Genomic DNA, 26,186 nt, shown 5'->3' with positions numbered 1-26,186 from the left:
TATTTTACCTCGAACCTAAATCAAGGACATTGAGAAGAAAAATTGAGCGTTTCAATATGTTAGGGGTGACTTGATCCCTGTTAATAATCCATCTTGAGTAATACATTTCGTATTCATCCGAATTTCTGATTCCGGAATATTCCAAAATTTTACCTAAAAGTTGTACAAATGGCCACAAATTTTATTTGAAGTTTTTGTCACCATCCCCCCCCCTTCAAAGTTGGATCGAAAAATTATTAGTAAAAAAATAATATTTTTTTCAAAATACTTCAAAATTTCAATGGATTCAATGAATCCTTAGAGTATCCGTAAAATCATTTTTAATCATTTTAAAGAATCTTGTCATCGATTACGAAAACATCACATCATTTCAAAAACATTGATTTTAGGGATTCATTCACAAGATGGCTATCCGTGCAGAGTATCAATCAGAATGTTCTCTCGTGTGCTATCGAGATGGCATCCAATGATTGGTTTCCAATCAAGAGACTACTACTTGACAAGGCATTTATTCTTTCGGGGCTGTAAACACACGGTGTACTGTATATTAGTTTATTATGTTTATATTTATTACAATTTTATCCTTGCATTCGTTTCTTGCATCCATTTTGATGGCTTATTTCTAACAATAGATTATCACGACCGTTGTACGATACCAGCCAGCAACTAAGATATTTAAAGAAAACTACCAAAACAGTAATTAGCGAAAAAATATTATTACGGATTTATTTTACGTAATTTGTTATGACCTAAATATAAAAAGAGTACATCAAACAACCAAACATTACAGGACATAAAGGATTTTATTTCAAATCGATTTGACAAACGAGAAGCACCTGATTGCGTGGATTGCTCAAGCATTTCGCTTAGATAATTTCAAATTTGCTGTATAAATAAAACTAAACGATGAAATCAAGGAAACTAACGCCTTTTGTGCAGTCATGCTTTTGAACGGATTCTCCGTTCGTTCAAGTTCACAAAGCAACACGCTCGTCTCTAACAAACGTTCGTTCAGTAGGCCTTTATGGAATGAACCGAACACCCAGTTTAGAACTTCAATATTTTACTTTGGTAAGACCTCAGTAGACTAGCTAAACTTCATTGACTTTAAATCATCCGTTTACATTTCAGTACTGCTAGCTTAGTGGTATCAATTAGGTTTTGTAATCAGAGGTAGTGAATCTCTTTTTTCCTGAACTTGAAAAGTATAGATTTTTTTTAAATCACGGTGGCAATAAGATTTCGCTTCCATTACAGTTTGTTTGTTTATTATTTTTAGCAGTGTAAGGTTTCCACCTTTTAAAATTACAGCTTTCGATGTAACATTGGTTCTTTACATAAAATTTGATAACCAAAATGAAAAACTACATTGAAAACTAAAATTTCAAAACAAGGATTTCACTAGACGGATTAGTCCTCAGGCACGTGTCATCTTGCTTGTTGTAGTCATGGGTTGTATTTCTCAGCGTCGTCCAGGGTTCGTCCGAGGTGATAGGGGGGTTTCCCCTTTAAACGACCTCTTCCAGGGGCACACGTGCTTTATGCTTTTGAACCGTTTCATTTAGTCTCCTTAGCCTCCCAGCTGGAGTTTCCCTTGATTTGTATAAAAAATGTAATTTCAATCGTCGTCAAAAAGTTGGTACCCAATCACACAAAAAAAAATATTTCAAAAGCTCACTCGAACTCACTTCCTTTGAATACTGTACAGTATGGCCCATAAAAAAATGCGACATTGTTATTTGGTGAAAATCGGCCCTGTTTTGACTATTTACGATGTATGTAGCATGTGTACATGTTAAATGGGATCCAAACAAACGAATAATGCATTGAAAACCTTTTCTTTAGCTTTAAAAACTGTCACAACACATTTAAACTTAAAATTCTCCAATTTGTTCCCAGCCCAGGCCATATAAAGGAAAAATGACTTTTCTATTTTGGTCGTTCTGAAGAGCCACCTCTGAATTTTTGTATGAATCAAAAAGTAAACAGCCTCCAAGGTTACTGTTTTTGAGACGTGTCACAATTAGTTTTATCGAATTTTACACATTCTATTTACCAGTTATACTAAAACAGTGATCTTTTCAAAAATATCCCGATTCTGAGAATGCTTCAATTTTTAGGAGTTTTTGGAGCCTGCAATGATTCAAGGGGAAAAAATAATTCAACAAATGATGGTAATTGACTCTAACAGATGCCCTAATATGACTTTTAACAGTATAGAGCCGTTGGGCACTCTTTAAAGCCATTCGTCAAAGGTTTTAAGTTATTCATTTATTTAGACCGAATCACTCAAGATGATAACCCAAATGGCATTTTCCTCTAAAACGACTGATTCTATAAAAATTTATGAACTTTCTCGATTGGGCGTATTTAAGAGGGACTTCCAACGATGCTTTGGACACAGGGTTGGATATTTTAACATGTTTTGTTTTGAAGATATAAGGTATGAAATTTAGGTAAATTTTGTACCAAAAATACATCCATTATTGTAGCCCACCAATACCCAATTTTGGCGAACTGCAAAAAACTGTCATGAAAATATCTTCAAACATAACAAACTAACACCATGAAACATAACAAAATCAGTTTGTTAAATACATTTTAGAATGGAACAATTTTTCGGTGAAAAAATGCACATGTCGCATTTTTTATGGACCATACTGTACTTGCATGTTACTACCGAGCTAACTAAGGTCTGTCTAAATCATTCAACTGAATGTTTATTTAAGTTTAACAGTTGCCATAGAGAGCCTCTTGCTACAGGCGGTTCACAGAACGCGTTCCATACTTTGAAGAGAACGGCACGAAAAAGTGAAGTTCAGTTTTTGGAACGAAAAGCAATAGCTCCTGCGCTGTGGGTTCAGTTCATTTTGAAGAAAGAGAACGAACGCAGAACGGGTTCCGTTCAAATTGCATAACTGCTTTTGTGTAAATAAATCTGGCATAGATTTCATCGCATTACCTTCACATATATAATCGTTGAGTTCTAAGACAGGACAAAAATTGTCTGTTGATAAGTCTTCTCGATTCATTATAGTAGTAAGAAATTGATATTGATAAAAGAGCTTGTGCAGTGCACAGCAGTACAGGGGGATTCACATAAACAAATTATGTTGTTGATTATTCAATAAGTTATATCTATTCAAAGCGCATTGTAAATTGTTAGGAAATCGCAATTAGCTGCAGATTAACGTTACGTTTTGATGATTGCAATTCCTTCAACAGCCACGGAAGTACAGTACGATATTGTTCGGGGGGGTTCATCATTCTTCACACTTGATTCTCAACGGAAGCTCTAATGTTTCTGATCGACGATGATTTCATCTCCAGACCGGATGTTGTAGCTGTACAATCTTTTGTGGGGATATCTCATTTCCTCAAGTCCTTGGAGGTCACGCAAATCTTGATCGACGTAGAACAGACGCATCTTGGCAGCCGGAATACCTACAATTCGCTCCAGTCGAGACTTCAAGTCGACTACAGTTCTAGAATGTTCAGAAATGGGGGTATGTATGATCTATTGTTGGTTCACTATTTATTTGCTTTACCTGTAGACATCCACAGTCCGCTCTTCACTTGTTTCGCCGTACGTGAAAGTAATTTTAACTCGTCTCTCCGGTCGCAAGTCAATGTTGACCAGTGGATCTAACTTTCCATGAACAGCTACCAGTTCAAAGTATCTGTAAAGTTAATAAAGGCGTCTTTGAAAAATCATGTTTGATACCAAACCTACAAACAGCACCTTTCCGGGCGATCACTTTCGGGTTTATCGAGATAGTAACGAATAAAAGATCGCTCGGCGTCTTCACGCTCGACAGGTCCTATTACGTCTCCTCCGTTCAGGATGTTGATTTTAGGTAAACGAGCAATCAGTAGCTGCCGCCGCTCGTGCTCCGTTGAGTCACACTTGTCCCACAATGGCCAGCACTGGAAGAATAGACATTGTAGTTGTAGTATTACCTTTAGCAAACATGTTTGCTGTTGTTCTACGCAAAACTTTCTCTTGTCACATAGAGTTTTTATACAAATGGGATGATTATGCGTATGGAGATAAAACAAAGCGAGTTTACTTTTCTGGCAATTCAAAACTTTTTTGGTGAGGTGTCAATCCAGAAAAAACGAACAATGTTGCGCGTTACGCACGTTGGGGAAGGGGTCTGCAACGAAACAAGGCACTTTTGCGTGGAGTTTTCAACAAAGTTGCAACAAAAAGCGAATGAAGTAGGAATGGGATAGCCGGCGCAAAGGGACGGGCGTAAGTCTCCATTCTAAGCCAATATAACCCGGCTCTTTCAGTCCAGAGAAATCATTCTATCGCTGGATGCCGAGGAGTAAACATCAACCTGGATCTGGAAGCATACGGCCTGGAGGCCCAGAAGCAGTTGGCCGGCAAGCAGATGGCCTGGAGCCTGAAAAAAAGAAAAGCCTCCGACTCCGATTGGGTTCAATCGGGGTTTCAGAATAGCTTTGAAAATGTTCGTTTGCAATTTATGGAAAATTTCAGATATTTTTTTTTTCTCAAATTACCAAAGAAATTAGAAAGTTGTCGAATGAATTTACCATGAACACCATAACATCAGTAAAATTATTCTTTAAATTACCGTTTATTACCTACTTTTCAATATGATAAAAATTTCGATTAAAACCCGACAACTTCAAATAAGCTATCTAAAAATAGACACCGAAAGACACGAAAATATTTTCAGGAAATGTAGTTGAGATTGTGTACTTTCAGATACTTCGTTTGGTATGCTACCTGAAGTAAGGCTCAACAACACTTTAGAATAGTAATACTCCTTAAGAAAGCCTCAAAATATGTTGATGCCTTTGATTTTTTTTTAATTTCATATTATTATAAGCAATCAAAACAAAGTAGGCCGTTATAAAGCTGACATTTTGAGTAATCATCAAAAAAGTGCTTTTTTCAATTATTGTTGCAAAAATGATGCATAATTCGTGTAGATCAGGAACTAGAAATTTGGCATCTTCCTTTGCTTTAAACTTTTAGGTTTTTTTATTCTCTGCAACAATGCCGTACTTTTCAAGTACAAATGCTCTATAAGACATCAAAAAAAGGAGTAAACAATTTATTCCACTTAATTTTGCCATTCCGAACAATGCTCACCAAGAATCATTTTTTTAAATGAAATATGTCTTTATTGAACTTTCTTATAATAATTACATTTCTTTTACATGCTATGTGTTATGGCTAAATGCTCTTCATCTTTGTTGTAATTTTCGTTTCATTATTAACTGATCACATTGAATAGAATACATTTGAGTAAAAAAGAAAAAAAAATACTTTAACAACTAATCCCAACTTAAAACTAAAAAACTAAATTCATTGAAATTTTCAAAATCATTAGAACGAGTAAACTACGAAATGTATTTTAAGATGAATACTCTAAGGGTTCTTACTTGTTCCTGGTGAGTTTTGCACCCACGCAGAGTTGTTGTCATCTCGATGAATTGTTTAAATGGGATACATATCTAATTTTCGTTTTGTAACAGCGAACAAAATGTGCACTTGGTTGCCATGAAATCAAATCAAATCTTGTACGTGGGAGTCCACATCTTGTCCACATCAATAACAAGCAATTGTAATCTAAAGGCTTTGTAATGCCAGTAAAAATGAATATATAAAACAATTTGAATAAGACACATTCTGTCGTAATTTTACATCGGTTTGACGAACCTTTTTTTAGGTTTTTGGCTGTAACTCGGCCTCCATATTTATGAATTTTTTGTTTATTGAAGTTAATACTTCATCTGTGGAGTCAAAAATGAAGCTCATAAATCTTTGAATGTTTGTATGAATTGTTTCACTGCCCATAATTGAAGATTCGGCTATTATGCCAAATCAAGTATTTCGAGAAAAAACACGTTTATGTGTTGTTTTTGTGTTCGTCACCAAATTGTAGCCACGGCAATTTTAAAAGGGAATGGGATATCAGTTGTTTGGTTTTTCGCATCGGCAGCCAAAACTAAACTATATCTTAGTGAGATTCATGTTTCGCAGGATGTGTTGGAACATCTTCTACCACCTGGGGCAAAAATCTCTATTTTGTCAAAAGTAGATGGTTGCCGTTTTTCAATGATGAGCAGTTTATGAAAGCCATAAACTGTGTAGAATCCAATCATAACATTAATTTTGCCACCATTTAAGTTTTAAAATTAGTAACCAGCCCGGAGAATGTGTCAATAAATGTATTAAATAAAAATGCTATAAAAATCAGAATATCAACCCTATGGCATTGAAATGGATTGTACAGGGTTAATGAGAAGCATTTAAAACTTACCTGTACTCTCAGGTTCTTCAACGCTGGAAATTTAGCTAGCCGATCAATGTCGTCCCAGTTGTTGATTTTAGCATTGCTCAAATTGAGCAACGTTAAGGTCCTACAAATTGTTAGGAAATAAATGTAAATGTGTAAATTTGATTCACCGATAGGATGCTCTTTAGATACCTACTTGAAGTGTTCATGACTGTTTGGAGTGGCAGCCGAATTTGACTCGTTTGTTTCATTTTGGGCAGAAGTGAGTGATCTGAAAATAGGTTTTTTAAATAGCCATCCAAGAATTATATTTCTACAGAGTTACTACCGTAGGGGACAATCCGCCAGCACCAGCGCTTCTAAGTTGGGAAACAAGCGTCCAACGCGGCATATTTCACTCCACTCGCTGATGTGATTTCCAGTCAGATGAAGTTTTTTAATACCATGGTGGGCTTCAGTTTTCTTACAAACGGCATGTTTCTTGTCTTGACTAGACTGAGTTGAAAAGCTTGAACATTGGCAGGATTCGCTTTCTCCTGAGGCAGGTTCCTCGGCAGTTTGACACCCGTTGGCATCTTCTTCTGTGGTATCCAGGAGCACGTGCGTATAATCGTTGAGACTGAGGTGCAGCTCCTCAAGCACGGGCAGTAACTGCAACAACGTTTCAACTCCGTACCATTCGAGTTTGGTATTGTTGAGAACCAAGCTGCGCAGTCGATCCATCTTCCACGGTTGAGGAATTTCGATTGGACCACCCAACCGGTTGAGACTCAAGTTGACAAACTCAACTCGCGGCATGTGTGACAATATTCCGAAAACCTTCAAAGTGAAACAAATGTTTATTCATGGACTGGACTAGTCAACTAATGATCAACTAATTATTACCTCATCCCAGTCTTCCAGTTTATTCTGGGCCAGATCCAACTCCTTGACGGTGCAACATTTCTGGCGCAAATCTTCCGGCTTGCCCGCCTTGTCAATGTTGCAGTCATTTAGAATCAGCAATTCCAGGACGCTATTAAAAGAAAGGTTGCTTTACATTAATTCTTGCCAGTAATATAGTCATACTTACCTTAGCCTTGGTGGCAACTTCGGTACAAATATCGAAACAAGCGTTTCGTCTATTTTTTCTCGATGATCCCCAAACCCGTACTTGTTTTCCAGTGCTTCTAGTAAGGTTGGCATTTTTGCTGTGATTAAGAACAAAAAAAGTTATTAGTGCTATGCTATGACAATAGCAAATAGTAAAATTTGTAAACAAAACGCATAAAAAGTTGGAATAAATAAATAAAAAAGCCAACTCCTTTGCCAAATTTATGAGAGACTTTGCAAATGTCAGAAAAAGTTCTTTTTTTTTGGTTTCATGAAAATATTAAACCAATTATTTTAAATTATAATGCAAAATCCCATGCGACCTCGGTCCCACCAAATTTGCAATATTTCTATTTTTATCTCATTAAAAGTCAGTAAAAAAACAACAAGCGTACTCCAAGATTCGTCCCGTAGCCCTTTGGATGGGAATTTAACTTTTATCACTGCGCCACGAGGATTGTATCCATCTATTAAAAAAAAACTAAAATAATGTTAGGAAGACATCAACGGCCTTACGGTGGATTAAGTTACGTTTTAAATGAAGCCCTTCTAGAAGCAGAATGGGCTGTTGAGAGTTTAAAATCAACAGAAGTTTTTATTTGTGAAAAGTTCAAAATTACATTTCTGGAACTCATTTTTGTTCTTAGGATTGAAAAAAACCCCTCTGGTGTCGATGAGCAATTTGTATGGCTCATAGAAAAATTCAGTGGTGAGGAAGAATAACCCAAGCTCGTTGACTTTATGATATGATATATGATATGTTTTATATTGGAAAGGATCTTCAAGTCTTTGAAAAACATATGTGAAAGATGGAAGGAATGAGAAAGGAAAAATCAGCTGGGTAATTTACTTTTTTTTTTTCAAAACATGCAAAACAATTTTTTTTTAGTAGAAGTCTCGAACATCAGTAAACAATCTTGCGTTCCAAAATGCTGCGCAATACTTTGAGAGCTTTCCAGGTTCAAATCATTAGTGTTTCCTCCTTCGCTACTTTTACTCAACTTAATTTTTGTCACTGGTCATAAATTGCGAGCCGTTAAATTATTTCAAAACAAATAATCGAAACCAATTCCACTTAAAACTGTCTGACCTAAAGGAACTGACTCGCAGTTCCTCTCGTTCAAGCGTTCAAGGTTGGCGCGGTGATTTTTTTTGTACATAAAGACTTGAGTACAGAAAACGAAATACCAACCACCGACTGCCAGACCAAACGACGTCGCTTTGGACAATTTCGGCCTTTTCTATTTATTCGCATGTCAGGTTAACACGGTTCACTGATACATTTACATTGTTAAATGATTTTGGAGGTGACGTGAGACGACGACTTTTGTAATTTTGCACCTCCACACACCTTGCTTCATGATGCATCTTCACACACTCCGGTTTGTCGCTGGTTCAAGAGAGATAAAATTTACTCCAACGATCATCAGCTGTTTATATGTGTGGGTTATCTTTGTGTTGGTTTGCTCTATGGTGAATTATTGAATCGAGCTGGTTGATTTGTATTTAATTGCCATTACTCAGCAACAAATTTGATAATAACTTTATCTGCTGCAGGTGCATACTATTCAGCTTCGTAACTTTAACCACAGACTTTAGCTCAAATAAATGAACATTAGGGTAGCGTAGTTATCAATGAGGCACTTTGGGTTTTCAACTTTCAATGATATTTTGTATTTTTTCCATCATTATTTTATAATGAGCATTTTGTTGCATTTTCGTTCGATAAAAGTGTTGTAACATTGACCAAAATATGACAATTTCCGACCTCTACAGCCAGAGTTATGTCTCTGTCTCATTGTAGACGCTCATGGCAGGAACCAAATTTACCAACTTGAAGTTTGAATTGACAAAAGTCAACCTAAAAAGTATTTAAATTATATAAAAACCTTATATAACTTTATATCTTTGGTTAAATAAATTTAAAACTTGTTGTGTGGAACTCGTTGCAAAACTTGATTTTTTCAGCACATGTACGACTCGTGCTGAAAAAATCCTCTTTTTACAACTTGTTGCATAAACTACTATTTTCAAAACTTTTTTTTCGTAAAATCGCGATAACTCGTGATGTTTATTAGCAAACCCTATATGTCTATAAATCAAAATTTTTGTAAATGTCTGCGCTACAACTTTGTACAACATTGTTACACTCTAAAAAATAACCCTGCAAAGTTAGAAAAAACACGACATTTTTAAATTGAAAAATTTTGTTCAAAATGAAAAAAATACCCTTCTGGGTCAATGTAGGTTCGAAAAGTACATTAAATTTCACATTAAAAGACATGTTCCAAAATGTTTTACAGTCGAGTAACGGAAAATTGTAGAATTTTTAAAAGGCTCTTTTTTGTTTTCATGACAATATCAAACCAATCATTTTAAATTAAATTCTAAAAGACGTAAGGTCACTGAAATATATTTGTCTTGCTTTGCTGGCATCAATTAGTATAGGTTCACTCAAATATAAAGTTAAAATGAACTTATCTTAAATATTGAACTCGATTGGACTTTCAAAACACAAGATCTACACACAAAAAAATAATACTTCTGAATGTTACATCATTTATGAAGTAACACTTTTGCACGTCATAAACATTGAAATTTAAATATAATTTGATGTAAATTTGCAACAAATTATACGTAAAAACATGATTTTAAGTGTGATTCAACCGTTTACGTCGGATCTCAAGTTTACATCAACTGAGTTTACATGTAATTCATTTTTTCCTTGTCGAGTAAATTCACATTTTTTTCTGTGAGATACTTAATATGTCAAGAAATGTGATAATAAATATTTACAAGATTTTATGCCAACCCGAGCAGACGGAAATCACTTGGGAATATTTTTTTTGATATTTGAAAATACTAGGCCAATAACATTTTATGTTATTTGTAACAAGATTTGTAATTCGTCGTTATGATTTTCTTGTTACTGGATTGTTATTGTAATAACAGACTAATAACATTTTTAGTTATTCTTCGAACAAATCTTTGTTATTATTTTTTGTTATTTTTAAAATCCGATCATCTCAATAACAGTTTGAGGTATTCTTCCATAAACAAAAAAAATGTTAAAAAAACGATGTTGACTTCATAGCTCTCGACCACTATTGCTCCCTTTTAACCACAAGGACTTCGCCGCCCTTGGCTCCTAAGTGTTTGAGTACGGCACAGAGCGAAGGCGCCGGATACCCATATTTACACTTAGAAGTTTAGAGATTAGAACCAGCAACCTCTGGATTGTGAATCCAGTGCGCGGTCCGATTGATCCACATGGGCGGCTTTCAACCAATATAAGGCCAGTAACACATTTTGTTATGATCACATAAACTGTTAACAGTCATCCCACATATTCGGAACACCCACAAATTCGGAACACTTTTGTGGTAATTTGTCAATAGAATGCAAAATACAACTTTTCTGCCGACCCTGCTATTTTTAAGGCCTTTATTTGGACATTCTCTTGCTATTTCACCAGTAAAAGTAATATGTACTTTTCAAACAAAAACTGCATTTCAAGACTATTTTATCCAGAGCAGCAAAATACTGCCTCCAAATTGCCCGTTCCATGATTGTGGGATGTTATTGTGTCTCCCACAATTGTGGAACACCTGAATTTAACTGATATTTTCACAAAAAAGTTATCAGACCATTCATAAAACATCACTAACCATAAGTTCTATTGGTTTCAGAGTGCAAAGTCATTATTTTGCAAAAAATATGTACACCTGGAGAGAAAAACAAGTTTGTTTACATCGTAAGAAAAAAGTGTTCCGAATTTGTGGATTTCAATGGTCAATATTTTTCTTCGAAAACTTGATATAAATCGTAAAAATGTACAGCCGGTCTATACATCAATCGAAAGATCGCAAGAAACGCTTTCACATGAAGGTAAAAGCAAATCATTATGTTCAATTATAATTATATTTATATGATTTATTGAACATTGGCCGATCTGTAAACTGTTCCGAATATGAGGGATGTGTGTAAACCCTTCAGCAAAAATGGATTTTTCAAGAAGATTTCATAACACTTTCTGTTATTTTAACAGTATTTGTTATTGAAATGGTATGAATTTTGTTATTACCGTCTCCCGGGAACAATGTAAAACAGAGCCCAGGAGCCACATTGAGGCCTGAGATAGTTGATTTTTTAATCAAGAATTATCATTCAAATCGATTTTGAGGGAAACGAATCATTAAAGAAACATAATAGATAATAGTAGTCTATGCAACGAGTTGCAAAATGAAGATTTTTCAGCACGGGTCGTGCATCTATCCAAGGAAGCTCTAGAGATTGAAGTGGTGACTGGTTTGAAACCAGATCCAGGAGTATTACGGGAGTCATGACAGCGATTCGTTTTGCTGCCTGTTGACTGAGGAACAACAGTTGCTTAAAAAATCTCTTGTTGTTCTTAGAGAAGCATTCTAGTGTTCACTCAACCGTGCAACTGGAACTGTGCCATGTGTGTGGCGACGTTGGTCGGTGAATGATTCATGCGTTGCATTGTTCGTTCGGTTTCAAACAATCAAAACAATCACAACAGCCAGCAGACACAAACACTCCCACACACACAAGTCTCAATGCACCCTTATTTTATTTCTCGCTTTTTGCAAAATGCTCGCGTAATGAACAACTTGCTGAGCGCGCGCGCATTCCGTTTGTTGTATGTGTTTTATAGTTCTTAGTGTGTGTTGCACACGTTGTCTCTACACGTTTGTTTTCAGTTCACTTTGGTGGTGTGTAGTTCTTTTCTGCATGAAAACCACCGTCGCGTTGTTAAGGGTTGAATGGAAAAATTGGTTTCATCGGCCTTGCAGATCTTTAGTAATTATAGTCAACGAATATTCTAGCTACCCACAACTAACTACCCCTCCCAAGTGAGTTGCAAGTTAGTGATGATTATATTGCTTTAGATGTACCTTTTGTTTCACTTTAACGTTGGTCACCAATTGGTTCTATCGAAGGTCATTCAAAAATGATGCACCTATTCCGTTGCAAAATTGGTCACTGATAACTGATTTGAAAGTAATATTATAGTTTTAATTTTTTTTCCGGACACTACGACAGTACCGCAGTTGTGTAACTTCACGAGGTGATTTCACTTCTATTGCGCGTTATTCTAGCGGATAGAGAGATCTATCGCACGGGTTGCAAATAGATATTCACTCGGCATAGACGACCAGCAGCGATGACACAAAGATATTGGCCTGTATTTTCCGCTCTCTTCACTGTATTTATTTTTGCTCCGAAGTAAACCTGTTTAACATTGAAACTGTAGTTATTACAAAACTGTAAGACCAAAATAGAACCCGTAGGTCAAGATTTTCCGTCTCTCCCTTTTTTCAATACGGAGGGATTTTACTGCCAAGCGAACCACCACTGAACACAAGGTCAACACTTTGGCCACCGTCTGAGTTTCGTTGTTTTAGTTTTTTTCGATTTCCTTTCAGACGACTCGAACCAACTTTTAACAACATTGAAGCTCCATGGAAAAGTGTTATTCAAACACCCTCAACTGGCTGTGGGCTATGGGACAATCTTTTTGTTGCTGTTTTTTTGCTACACTTTTAACAGACTCGCTTTGAATCGACGACACATCTTGCACGGTACGCAAGCAGAAGGAAAATAAACGCTCGACTCACGATTTTTGCTATTCCCACCAGCAAACACAAATCATAGACGATACTCTATAGTAAACACGTGTTACTGGAACGTGGTCCAAAACAAGTGACCTCTAGCTGGATCAATCCCCGGTCCCATACAAAAAATGTATAACTTTATATAACTTCCAATCCGTCAATCCAATGTCTTGAATGTTGGTCTATGCACCGAACATATGATTCGTCGACTGAAACTCAAACTAATGCAGTTCGCTCGTTCTCTTGTGTTCGTTTGTACACGGCGCAGAGGTGAGAAAAAAGTAAACAAACTGGCTTCTTTGTGTATGAAATTCATATGGCTAACTAACGCTTTACATGGAACACAAAGGTCGTCATTGTGGTACAAAAATTCATCCATTCTGTACATACAGCGCACCGACAGTTATCGACCAGAGGCGGTTGGAAAATTTGAGTAATTTGGCTAGAGATTGCCCACACGTTGTTAAGGTCAAATCTGATTTAATCAGATATTTTATAAAAACAGGTGTTCTAGAACGTTATTGTTTAAAAAATGCATGCTTTTCAAATTCAAATAAGGCCTTTGCAAAAAAAAAAAAATAATAATAAAAAAAAATCAACGATTATGTCGCCCCCCTCGAGTGATATATAGCAAGCAAGTTTCAATCAACAGTTTTACAAAAAAGCTGTAATAATATTGTGAAAATCAGATACTTTGATAGGTTATGCGCAGGTGCCTGCCAAACATACGACAATTTTTCCTATATGACAATTTTTCCTATATGGCTAATTTTTGACATGAACATAACTGTAATAATATAAAAAATGTATTTTGTGATATCAAGAATTGCTTGGCATAGCTTCAAAATTGAACAGACTATTCTACTTTAGTCCCTCCAAAAGCTAACACAAAGGCGCTCCAGCCAAAGCTCCTATGTACAATGAACGAAAACAAATAAATCGCACTCACTTAGTGAATCCTGTTTTGCGAATATGGAAACTTGAAAACGGAACATGAACGTTATTATTGCTTGCGAATCGGTTGAATTTTTATTCACCTTAAAGATCGAAATGCCAACTGAGAGTACACTACATTTTAGAACACTTGTAAAAATTTAGACTTTTTTACAGGACATTTTATATCGGTAGTGACATTTGGTTTATCAAACCTACCACTGCACACTCGATTGAAAAAAAGGAAAAGAGGGTGATTTTATTAACTTGCATAATCTTATCTCCTTTGATTTGTTGTGATTTCTCAACAACTCGACAACTGAGGCGAATTGGGACTACAGCTAGTTTTAGAGCAATGTGACAGCATCAAATTTGGAAATGAATGTACAGTGTACAGTGTACATTTAGGGCGAATTGTTTCGAATAGAACAGACACAGATTAATCATGCGCAATAAGTGCATCGATTTCCAAATTTTAAGTTTGAAAGTGCTCTAAAACCTACTGTCCCTATTCAGATTGTAGTCCTGATTCACCCCAGATGACGACACTCATAAATAAAAAAAATGTTGGCTGCAACATTGCCATTTCGCCCCATGTATCCCTATTCGCCCAGATAACGGTACGTTAAAATATATAAACCTTTTAATGAAATGCCTTGAGGCAATTTGATGTGCAAAATGAAGACTTTAAAAATGCGTTTACAACTGAAATAAATCGATAAATAGAAAAATATGTTGTTCAAATAGTGATAACCATTGCACACACAGAAAAAAAATGATGGTAATATTCATCAGGAAATGGTGACAGATTTTGTGGCTAAAAAAATTATGAATTTTACCCCAGAAAATGATGAATTTTCATCAGTTTTTGATGAATATTCATCAGGTTCACATTTTTATACATTTTTTATGGAATATTACCCAAAAAAAGAGGTAATATTCAACCTACCAAATTTTCAACATTCCAAAATTCAACTTTTTTTTCTGTGCAGTGTTTGAAATTGGCAAAATTAAGTAAAATAAATTGATAACTCCTTTATTTGACGTCCTAGCCAAATGGTGTCTTTGGAAGAGTTGTTGTACTTGATAAGGGCTATCTTTTAAAGTTATTGACATACATGGTGACGACCTTCCAGGGTGGCAACCAAAAACTAACTTTGTTGGATGACGTTGTAGGGCTTTGGTGTCTTGGGCAAAGTTGTAGAGGAGATAATTTCATGAAAGTTTGTCGAAAGCGCCAAATTTGTAGCTCTTAATCTACTCGAGATATACGCCATTTTTGCAAAAATGGTCCAAAAAAGCACTTTTTTGGTGATAACTCAAAATGTTAGCATTTTAGCAGCCTACTATGTTCTGAAAAGTTGTTTATGACATAAAGTTACACATCTTTGCCGAAGACAGCAAAATTTGTTGAGCCTTTATTGAGGAGTTATTACCATTTTTAAGTGATTTTGAGCCTATTTTCAAGTTGCTATATCTCCGTGTCTATTTTTAGATATCTCAATTTGAATTTGACGGTTTTTGAATAATTTGTTTATAATTTTTAAGCGGAATCTTATTGAAATCGTGGTAATAATCGGAATATTGAAGGGAAAATTGATCGATTTCTGTGGAAATTACTTTGTCTATGGAAAAATACGACAACCTTTCTAAAGTGACCAAATATAAAAGGAAATTCTTAATTTTAAATACGAACAATTATTTAAAATTTTCATTTACATTATTTTTGGGCTAAACATGTTTTTATTCATAATTTTAGAATGTGTGTCATAACTTTAAGCATAAACAATGTTTTTTCGATAAATAGATCAATTTACCCTTCAATATACCGATTTTTACCACGATTTCAATAAGATTCCGCTTAAAAATTATAAACAAATTAAGCTTCATCCATAAAGTACGTCACACTAAATTTAGCCAAAATTTACCCCCCCCTCCTCCCCTTTGTCACGCTTTTCCTATACTTATAACACGCAATGTCACACTTATTCAGACCCCCACTCCCCCCCTAGAACGTGACATACTTTATGGATGACGCCTTAATTAAAAACCGTCAAATTCAAATTGAGATATCTAAAAATAGACACCGATAGACACGGAGATATTTTCAGGAAATGTAGTTGAGAGTGTGTACTTTCAGGTGCATTGTTCGGTTTTGCGCCAAAATGCGCCATTTTGAAAACATAGCAACTTGAAAATAGGCTCAAAATACTTAAAAATGGCATTAACTCCTCAATAAAAGCTAAAAAAATTTTGCTGTCTTCGGCAAAGATGTGTAGCTTTATGTCATAAACAACTCTTCAGAACATAGTAGGCCGCTAAAATGCTAACATTTTGAGTTATCACCATATATCTCGAGTAGATTAAGAGCTAGAAATTTGGCGCTTTCGACAAACTTTCATGAAATTATCCCCTCTACAACTTTGCCGAAGACACCAAAGCCCTACAACGTCATCCAACAAAGTTAGTTTTTGGTTGACACCCTGGAAGGTCGTCACCATGCATGTCAATAACTTTAAAAAAATACAAGTACAACAACTCTTCCGAAGACAACATTTGGCTAGGACGTCAAATAAAGGAGTTATCAATTTATTTCACTTAATTTTGCCATTCCGAACATTGTGCATTGGCATAAAATTGTCTTTTTCCAAAACTTTTTTCAAATGCATGCGTAAACTTTTTTTTCTCGAGAAATTTCTAACAACATTTTTCTTTTATTCATTTGAAAAAATCTGAAAATGCAAAAGACAAGTTTACGCTATTCCTTCACAGATGGCGCCATATGTATTTCAGCATTTATTTTACTTTAAAAAATCCCGAGATGGCGCTTATTAAATCAATTTTCATGGAGACGCCTTGTGTTTTAGTATGTTCTTTTAACACTGGAATGCTCAACGCATGTCCAACATTCACGGACGCCCAAGCCTCCCAAAAAAGGTGGAACGATAACTTCAACTCGCTGGTTCTCGGGCATTACTCAACCAATCGGGACGATTCTCGTTTCCAGTGATTTGTAAGAATGTCTAGATGATCTTAAAAGTTTGCAGAACTTGATTTGAACAAATCTGTAATTTCTGCGACCGAAAACATCGTTCCACCTTCTTTTACACGCGAAAAAAAAAAGTTCGCAAAAATTACAGATTTGATCAAATTAAGTTCTAGAATCATCTAAATATCCTAGCAAATCACTGGAAAGATGAATCGTCCCGATTGATTGAGTAATGCCCGAGAACCATTGAGTTGAAGTTACCGTTCCAATTTTTTTGGAGCCTTGGGCGTTTTAATAGGGGGCTTATAAAAGATGAGTTGGAGATCACTCGCAGTGCAGCATTGGACCTCTCCTCAAGCCAGTAGTTCCTATGGGACAAAGTTGATGAAATTCTGCGCCATGTGAAGGACCTTCGCAACGAGATTACCGTACTCCGCAAAGAGAATGCTGGCCTGAAACAATCACTTATCTGCGGAAACCAAGACCATTGCCGATGCTGTAGATCGAGCTCAGTGTGAACTAGACAATCAAGTCAGGACGAAATTATCTGCTAATGCAATAATACTTGGTATTCCTCGGCAACCACAAGAAAACATCGATGAGATTGACGCAAAAACGTATGAATCGCTGGGTTACAAAACAGCAGTTGCACACATTTCATCATGTACCCGTATCTCTAACGGGAATTCAACGAGCCACCCCATAAGAGTTATGTTCAAAACACCACGCTGCAAGGATAGGTTTAATGTGTCCCCGATCAACGGTGTCGACTGGACCTACGGCGCTAACAACAAAGTGACCATTCGTGATGAGCTCTCCCCATTATAACTGCGACTCTTTCACGTGTTGAAAACGCTCCAAACAACGCTGAAATTACGTTATGTTTGGCCAGGGAAGGATGGAGCTATAATGGTGAAACAGGACGAGAAATCGACAGCAGTTGCTGTCTATTGCCGCCAAGGTGTAGAGAGACTCGTTCGTAGCAACCACCCACAATAAACCACTACAAGTTAGTGATCGTGTCAGGACTCCCCAGATTGCTGTATTTGTTCGGAGTGATCTGCAGCTGAAAGTCAAAAATAATACCGTCAATGAAGGCTATCACCACATTGGAATAGAGATCAACACTGGCCGAACTGCTGTTACCATTCACGGATTCTATCGACCTCGTAGTCGGGCGGTCGTGCCACAAGATTCATTTCATCGATCGAAGAGATACTGTAAACTGCAAACCTAGATGCTCCCCTTTTCCTCGTTGGCGACATGAATCTGCCAGCTAACAACATAAACAATCGTGAGTTTCGTAAGTACCAAGCCCTGCTAAGCATGGCCATGTCAAACACACTGGTTACTAGACCTAGTAGTAACAATGTGTTGGACCACGTGGTTTGTAGTATCCGTGATTCCCCACGTGTCTGCAACTACACGATTGACTGTCCGCTAAGCGATCCCAGTTACGTTTTAACGACCTTCAAGATGAAATTTGACCGGGTAAAGAAAATGCTATCAAAAACGTGGACTAATTATCAAGCCGTCGACCAGCAGTTCCAACAGTTCCTACAGGAGTCAAACGGGGGTGACCTCGAACCCCATGATCGATTGGCAACGCCCACAGCTCGGTACAGGCAACTAGTTGGAAGCAACTCAAAGACGACAACAGTTGAGGTCAAGCTGAAAAGTGATTGCTGTCCCTGGTACAACTTCGATGTTTGGAAGCTTGGCAAGATACGGGACAATGTACTCCGAAGAAGCAAAATCAACCGGCTCGACCAGAAGGCTAAAGGACGCGAAAAAAAGAGCAATGACTGAGTACTATACAATGGCATCTTCAGCTCCACAAATCCGAAGGTTCATGTGAACGGCATGGACGGGAAATTTACAAATTTGCCGGGAAACGGAAAATATTTTTTTCCGGGAAATCCCGGGAATTCCCGGATTTTTTTTCACGGGACGAGAAATTGGACGCTCTACATGAAAGACGACATGAAGCTAATTCTGAACTATCTGGTAAACAATCTTCTCGCATTGAATCTTGGGAAATCCAAAATGATTATGTTTCGGCTTAAGAAACTCCATGCGGTGGTGAGCAAATCATCGAAGAAGTTTCAACCTTTAAGTACGCTGCGGTGTACTAAGAAAATTGTGCAAGACTGTCCCTCAACACGTCCTGCTCAAGATCTACTACGCTTTTATTCAAAGTCGTTACCTGTATGGAACAGTCGCTTAGGGGAGTGCACACAAACGGTCGATACAGAACAACATCCTGCCTATCCTAGGAATGTACACACAGAGAATCGCAGTCTTAATGTATAAGATCCTGAACAACCAAAATTTGCATCACAATTGGCATTTCAGCACAGCTCAACACCAACATGACACCAGATCGTCGAACCAAATTCAACGGCAGCGGTTCCGGACGGAATTAGGTCGAAAAAGATTCCCGATTTGTGGACCGAACGACTTCAACAGATTACCTGGGAATATCAAGTACCTAAGCAATAACGCTGACTAAACTCAAGCAAGAAATGGTACTGAAAATTCGCAGTGAAATTAACAACTTTCTACCCCGTTGAAGTAATTTTAAAGTTTTAAATAGCATTATCTTACTCCCCTTTAAAAGAACAAAAGTTCATTAGGGTAGTGTAAGCCGAATGCAAAGATTAGATTGATTCAATAAAAACAAAAAAAAACTATTTTCAAAAAACTTACCTCAGAAAAAAAATCGGTATTGATCCGACGGTTGGTTCAAAAGGTAGAGCTGTGTGATTTTTCTTTATATACAGAGTAAATTTCTCAAAAAAGGTGAGGGACCATACAGAATCCTACTCCCCAATGATTTATTTACAATTCCACTCGAATTTATCTTTACAACTGAGTGTTCACGACTCGATCAAACTTCTCAAAAAATTTTACGTCGATTGGATTCCGCACTTTTATTTGAGAGCGTTTGACTTTTTGCCTTTCATACAAAAGAAAGGTTTAAGGTTTGCTTTTCGAAAAAAACACTTTTCTCAGAAATCTTAAAAAAAATCGTGCACGGCGGGGAATCTTCCCAGAAAAAAAATCTTATTACTAAACTGAAGGTTTTGATGCGCTCTTTCGATTGAATTATGGCCCGAACCCCAGAACTCAACGTCTGATTTTTGAGAGCTCTTTTTCTGAAATACTTGTGCGATGTCTGTATCCGCTCTTAAACATTTGTGTCTTCCATCATTGGAAAACCGCTCGTAAAACCCACAATTTTTATATTTCAGATCTGTAGCCGTAAATGTGGTCAAAAATTAATTGCGCCAATATATTTGTCGGAGTTTCATCATTATGTAAGAAAGGCTCTATTTCACCTCTGGTGATATGAAATCGGGTTTTACCTTTAACAGTGATGCTTATACTCATGATTGGAAAAATTATGCGATTGAGTTGATTGAAACAAGCATTTATTGTAAGAGCAATTCCATGTCAAATAGGGAATCGGTTGTACCCGACCCTCTCCGATTTCAATGAAACTTTGTAGACATGTTATCCTAGGCATATATAAGCCATTTTTGTGTATATGGCGCCAGTAACACTCGATAATGACATTTTAGAAGGGCGTACGTGTTTTCAATATTTTTTTATTTCGTAATTCAAATATTGCTGTATCTCGAAGCCGTTGCATCGTATCAAAAAGTGGTCAAAAACAAACTTATAAGAAATTTGACGGGCTTTCCGAAAAAATACACTGAAAGAAAAAAACACTCTACTTTTATGAGATTTTTTGATTTTTAAGTTTAAAAGTCAAATTTGAAGGTGAGCCCACGATTTTTTTTCGTTCAAAATTTTTATGAAAATAGCCTAAGATGTTACAAAAAGACTCACGAAAAATGCAGGGTGGAGCAACTCACCTAAAAAAATACAAAAATCATTTACTGAAACTGTTTTTTTGAAAAGTACTTTAAGCGTCAAAATTTTCAAAAACCGAACTCGAGAGTCGATTCTCCAGACAATTTTACATAAAAGTCTCCATATTGACCATTGTCCTAAGTCCAATCCTTGTGAAGTTACAGCGGTTTTGAAAATAAAAATGTTGAAAAAATAGGTTTTTTGATGGTTTTTGGCAATTTCTATATGACGGACTTGATTTTTCAATTTCGAAAATATTTTTATCGAAAAGCTCGTCCAATTTCCCATAAGTTTGTCTTTGACCACATTTCAATTGGATGTATGGGCTTACAGATATAGGCTAATTTATTATCCAGGTTACTTTACTACACTGAAAAAATGTTATGTTTGAATTATGAGCAATGTAATTAGTTTTAAATTACGAAATACAAAAATACGCCCTTCTAAAACGTCATCATCGAGTGCTACTGGCTCCATATACACAAACATGGCTTTTATATGCCTAGGATAACATGTCTACAAAGTTTCATTGAAATCGGAGAGGGTCGAGAAAAAAGTACCTAAAAAATTTCTGTTTTGGGCTGGAATTGCTCGTAAGTTTAAAAATTATTGCTCAAAATTGTGAGCATTTTCAGGAAAATCTGTAAAACTTTAAAAGCATTAAACTGATATTTTCTGAAAAAATGCGATCTTTGCCACATATTCTTAATTCCTTCAAACATTGGGTGCCAACAATGGGGGACTTCCGAATTTAAGGATTTCAAGGGTCAAAACCGAATCTAATCTAATCTAATCAGACCCTAGCGCAGACAATCTTTCGAAGGGATCCTAGAGAGTGCCTTAGGTTAGATGACGCCTCATTTATTAACATTTGTAGTGCGCCATTGCATTGAAATGCATTGAAACACCACAAGCGTTAAAGCGGCCAGGCCTACTGCGTAAAGCCGTATCGCAGAGATGATTCGTAATTGGGTTGAGTTTGAGCACTGAGTATTCGAACAACAACACAATTCTGAATCGACAGGGGAGGAAGAAGCGTGGGGACACACCACCATACGCTTCAAGATTTGGTTGTATTCGTTGGGAGCACCATGCTAAGAAGGTTTGGTACTCCGGGAGCCTCTGGGATGGAACATTGTATTTCCACGAATACTCGCCCTCTGTAACAGTAACGTCATGATTCGAAATCCGGACACTTAGTAGCATATCATTAAATTGTGATAGCTGGCAAAAAAAATCATGTAATAAGTTAGAAATGTAGAAATATCATCAAGATGTAGTATAAACAGTCAATATCAAGAGAATGAATGCAAAATATGTCTTTCCTAAAAAATTTTCCTCAGAATTTCCAAATCAAAATGACATGTTGTGCTTCGAATCCCGGACACCAAAAATTTCTGCTTTGCCTTCCCAGTGCTTCGGACGCCTATGAAATATTTCAGCAGAAATGTTTCACAGATTTGGTAATCACATGACTTAATTTAATTTAATTGTTTTAGCATTGGCCACAGCGTCCAAACATATTTGAAATGAAAGTTGATGTTAGAATTCATCAAATAACACAGTTTAGACATTATTTTATGCGCACAGTTAATTATTTTATGCGAACTTATATCCACGAAATTGATAAAACAAGATGAAGTGTCCGGGAATTCGAACCATGACGTTATAAGAGAAAAAAGAACGCTGACACAACGTGAGATGCTGTCAAACTTGACTTATATAAACGGAGCACGGCATTTGAATAGTTTATTTTGATTTGTGGTATAGTTGATACCTTACTTTATATTTCAAATCAACATACATTTTTACAAAAAAATATATAACGAAATGCTTAATCAAATAGTTTATATTTCGAGCAAATCTCTGCAAAGTGAAACGGCAAAGTTATCAGTAATCTCAAATCGAGTAGGTGAAGATAATAAAACAATATACAATTGTTCGTTGCTTTATAATAGGTCAAAATGTATTTTGTAAAAAACTTCAAGCATGCTTTAGATTGTTCATCTACATGCCCTTTAAATGATCTTTACTGTATTTATTTTAGAAAATAGAAAATAAAATAAGTGTCAGAGGTCGTAATGGTTACGACTTATTGCAAACTAACTCGAGATTTGTTTCACTTATATATGTTCCATTTATCTTGCAGACAAAAGTAGTGGATGAGCTGATTGTATCGTATGGGTTACTTGATAAATGTCATACAGTCAATCCACCAAAATGTAGTTCGAGCGATTTGCTGATATTCCACAGTTCCGATTACGTCGAATTTCTGAAGCGCTCCAATCAGGTAGATGACTTGAATGAAGTCACTGAAGAATTGGAAGAGTTTGGGATAGGTAATAGTTTTGTTAATTATTTTTCAACTCAATTGTGACCATACTTTTTACACCTCAGATTTTATTTTTAGCCTACGACTGTCCTCTGATTGATAGAATCTACGACTTTGTCACTCAAGTCGCGGGGAGTTCAATGGCCGCGGTGGATGCCGTTTTGAACGGGGCAAAATTTGCCATCAATTGGAGTGGCGGTTGGCATCATGCGCAGCGAGATAAAGCATCGGGATTCTGTTATGTTAATGACATTGTGATTGGAATTTCAAAATTGAGATCAAAATTTCAGAAAGTGCTCTATATTGATCTGGATGTTCATCACGGTAATGCCGGGTACGGATTAGGGATAAGGTTAACGTTTGCATTTGCCTTTTATTCGTTCTTTCAGGTGACGGAGTGGAAAACGCCTTCTGTTCCAGCAAATATGTAATGACCGTTTCAACTCATTTGCACGAGGCTGGCTATTTTCCTGGCACCGGTAATGTCACCGACATTGGGATAGGTGCTGGCAGAGGATATACAGTGAACGCTCCATACGATCGGGATATTTCCGGAGAAATGTTCGTGCCGTATTTCACTGAGATAGCTCAAGCAGTGTACGAAACGTTTAGACCAAATGTATGCGTGATACAGTGTGGAGGAGATGTTATTTCTGGGGATCATCTGGGAGGAACGAATCTGTTGCCCGAAGACTGCATTAGCTGTGTAAAAAAGATTTTGGAATTTAAAGTGCCGTTCATATTCTTGGGGGGTGGTGGCTACAATATCATAAATACTGCCAAATATTGGACGGCATTAACGGCGACTATTCTGAACGTAGAAATTTCCAAGGACATTCCGGAGAACGATTTCTTTCTTGATTTTGGACCAGATTATGTGTTAGACGTATGCAAGCGTAACGTAAAGGATAAAAATAGTGCACAAGATTTGTCTCAGAAAGTATGTATTATAAAAGGTAAGAATCAGATCAGGAAACTTAAAATGGTTGAACTATCACTAAACGATTCAATTTTTATTCTAGGCAATCTCGAGAGGTATGTTCGGAGCGCATCGTGATTTTTTTTGACAATGTACAATGAACGGTGTAATGCTTGTCCTAAATAAACCTAATGATACAATCATAGCTCTTCCTTCTTTTCCTTCTTCTTATCTTGTCCATCTGAAAGTGCTTCATACAAGCACTTGGGATCGTTTCCCTTCAGTACGGTTTCCTCGCACAAGTACTTGATCAACGGGACATCATCCTGCTTATCGTTGTACCATCGCTCGATCACTTCCTCGAAGTTTTCCACCATGGTTTCGCACTGCGTTTTCATTTGCGTGATTTCCGCGGACGGTTTGTCCCAAAGCTCGAGCGGGATGCCAAGATCCACTTTGACGCCCTTGTCGACCAGACCGTGCAAAGTTTGGAAGGTTTGCGACATACCCTTGGCGAACCGGGTGCTGTCCTTGCGCTCTTTGTGGATGTTGTACTCCAAAATGCGATCACACACGTTTTCCATCGATTCCAGCAGACGCAGTTCGCTCTTTCGATACTCCTTGCGCTTTCGTGGCTTCACATCGTCCACGTTGTAGCTGAAAAATAGTGTGCAAATCAGTATTAAATGGTGTGATGTTCTCGCCGGTTTTTGTTTTTTTAAATTGAGTTATAAGAATTACAAATTTGGGAGCGTTCTTTTATTACGTAACGCAGATGGGGAGGGGTGTGGGCCGTGTTACGCTTCATACAAATTATTTGAAATTTGTATGGAAATTTTGTTACGAGGGGGGGGGGGAGGGGGTCTAAAATCCGATTTTTTGCGTTACGTAATAAAATAATAAAAGCTCCCGTAATAAAAGCTCCATTTTTGAATTGATTATTGACTAATAAATTAAATTGAATTGAAATGATGACAACTTAATAAATGAGTACTCTTTCCGGATGATTTATAAAAACGCTCATTTCTAAAGTTTTATTCGAAAAGGGTCTTTAAACATATAAAACACAATAGCTTATCGAACTTTTGAGAAAACTCATATTTAACAATTGTGCAGGATCGTTTTTCAAGCATTTAATGTTTATTTTAAGCTTGATTCTTACCCCACTTCAATGACGTCGTGGGATTTGCCCGTTTCCGAGAGTCTGGCCTGCAGTTCGGTGGCCAATATTTTGCACGCCTCGCACTTACTGGCGTACCGAACGCCCTCGTTTTCCTCGGGCCCGCACAAAACGAGTGCCGGAAGCAGTAGGAAGAGTCCGACGAACTTAAGCATGATTGACCCCTAACTGGCTACAATGGCACACACGGAATTTCTGCGACTGATAAGGATTCCTCGAATATTCTGCGCTATGCACGCAGGCAGTTTGCCGGGTAGAAATCGGGCAAAATATCAACATTTACGTTGTCTACCGTCATTGGCCAGTAAAATGGCAAGATAATTTACATTAGAGAAGGTATGGTTGATTTCTATTCCCACAAATTAAAAAACGAACTGTGTATAGAAATTTACAGAAAAGTGGTCAAACGTCTACAAACAATTAGTAAAATTTGTAGGTGAAATGGTATAAATTACAAGGCATAATTCTCAATTTCTGAAATTAAAAAAAAAGTTTTATTATCAAGATTTGGTCCGCCATACCTTTTCTAATTGACACCCTTTGGTAAAAATGACAGTTGGCGAGGGGTGAATCAAAAGTGGTTTGACATTTTGGGCAAAATAAAAAGGGGAAACTGCGCGCCATCTATGGACAGTAATGTCTATGCCCGTTTTTGAATAAGTCGTTTACTCATTTTTATACCAGCAGTTCCATTGACTTTCTTCAGCAAGTCTTCGTTAAATTATCCGAGTTCCGACTGTAACGGGCAAAAAAGCGAAATCCACAAATGAAAATTTTATCTAAATAACAATTTAGCAAAACGTTACAACACTTATGCCTTTATAAAAGTATTGCAAATTAAAAAAAAACAATCATTATGTTTGTCATATTCAAGAAAAGACACACTATCATTGAAAATGACTCTCAGGCCCTATTAGGTAAAAAAGTGCGTTTAAGGGGTTACCCGGT

General features: G+C 36.8%; 3 protein-coding genes across 5 annotated transcripts; 1 reads left to right on the top strand and 2 right to left on the bottom strand.

Annotated features, from left to right (window-relative positions):
• Positions 1-538: 538 nt before the first annotated feature.
• LOC6046176 (tubulin-specific chaperone cofactor E-like protein) lies at positions 539-12,997 on the bottom strand. 2 transcript variants are annotated; one of them, XM_038251574.1, is made up of 10 exons: positions 12,833-12,997; positions 12,287-12,623; positions 7,348-7,465; positions 7,161-7,290; positions 6,604-7,094; positions 6,472-6,546; positions 6,300-6,399; positions 3,743-3,927; positions 3,549-3,680; positions 539-3,485 (listed from the first exon to the last, which is right to left on the bottom strand). In XM_038251574.1, exons 3-10 carry the CDS (start codon positions 7,458-7,460, stop codon positions 3,296-3,298), a joined length of 1,416 nt encoding a protein of 471 aa, XP_038107502.1. In that variant the 5' UTR covers positions 7,461-7,465; positions 12,287-12,623; positions 12,833-12,997; the 3' UTR covers positions 539-3,295. The 2 variants fall into 2 exon arrangements, with proteins under 2 accessions (XP_038107502.1, XP_038107503.1); XM_038251575.1 differs by having other exon boundaries at positions 12,877-12,995.
• A 9,416-nt stretch (positions 12,998-22,413) lies between these two features.
• Positions 22,414-24,263, top strand: LOC6046179 (histone deacetylase 8). Of its 2 annotated transcripts, XM_038251578.1 has the most exons (5): positions 22,416-22,715; positions 22,957-23,146; positions 23,218-23,463; positions 23,529-24,095; positions 24,162-24,263. In XM_038251578.1, the coding sequence occupies exons 1-5, from the start codon at positions 22,638-22,640 to the stop codon at positions 24,194-24,196; spliced, it is 1,116 nt and encodes a 371-aa protein (XP_038107506.1). In that variant the 5' UTR covers positions 22,416-22,637; the 3' UTR covers positions 24,197-24,263. The 2 variants fall into 2 exon arrangements, with proteins under 2 accessions (XP_038107505.1, XP_038107506.1); XM_038251577.1 differs by having other exon boundaries at positions 22,414-22,715; positions 23,529-24,263.
• LOC6046175 (protein canopy homolog 4) lies at positions 24,067-25,557 on the bottom strand. The gene is made up of 2 exons (XM_001863373.2): positions 25,221-25,557; positions 24,067-24,715 (listed from the first exon to the last, which is right to left on the bottom strand). Exons 1-2 carry the CDS (start codon positions 25,391-25,393, stop codon positions 24,259-24,261), a joined length of 630 nt encoding a protein of 209 aa, XP_001863408.2. The 5' UTR covers positions 25,394-25,557; the 3' UTR covers positions 24,067-24,258.
• Between the last annotated feature and the right edge of the window lie 629 nt (positions 25,558-26,186).

Source organism: Culex quinquefasciatus, chromosome 2 (assembly GCF_015732765.1).
Source record: "Culex quinquefasciatus strain JHB chromosome 2, VPISU_Cqui_1.0_pri_paternal, whole genome shotgun sequence".
Lineage (NCBI taxonomy): Eukaryota > Metazoa > Arthropoda > Insecta > Diptera > Culicidae > Culex > Culex quinquefasciatus.
The sequence above is the reverse complement of the archived record's forward strand: the minus strand, read 5'-3'. Positions and strand labels throughout refer to the sequence as shown.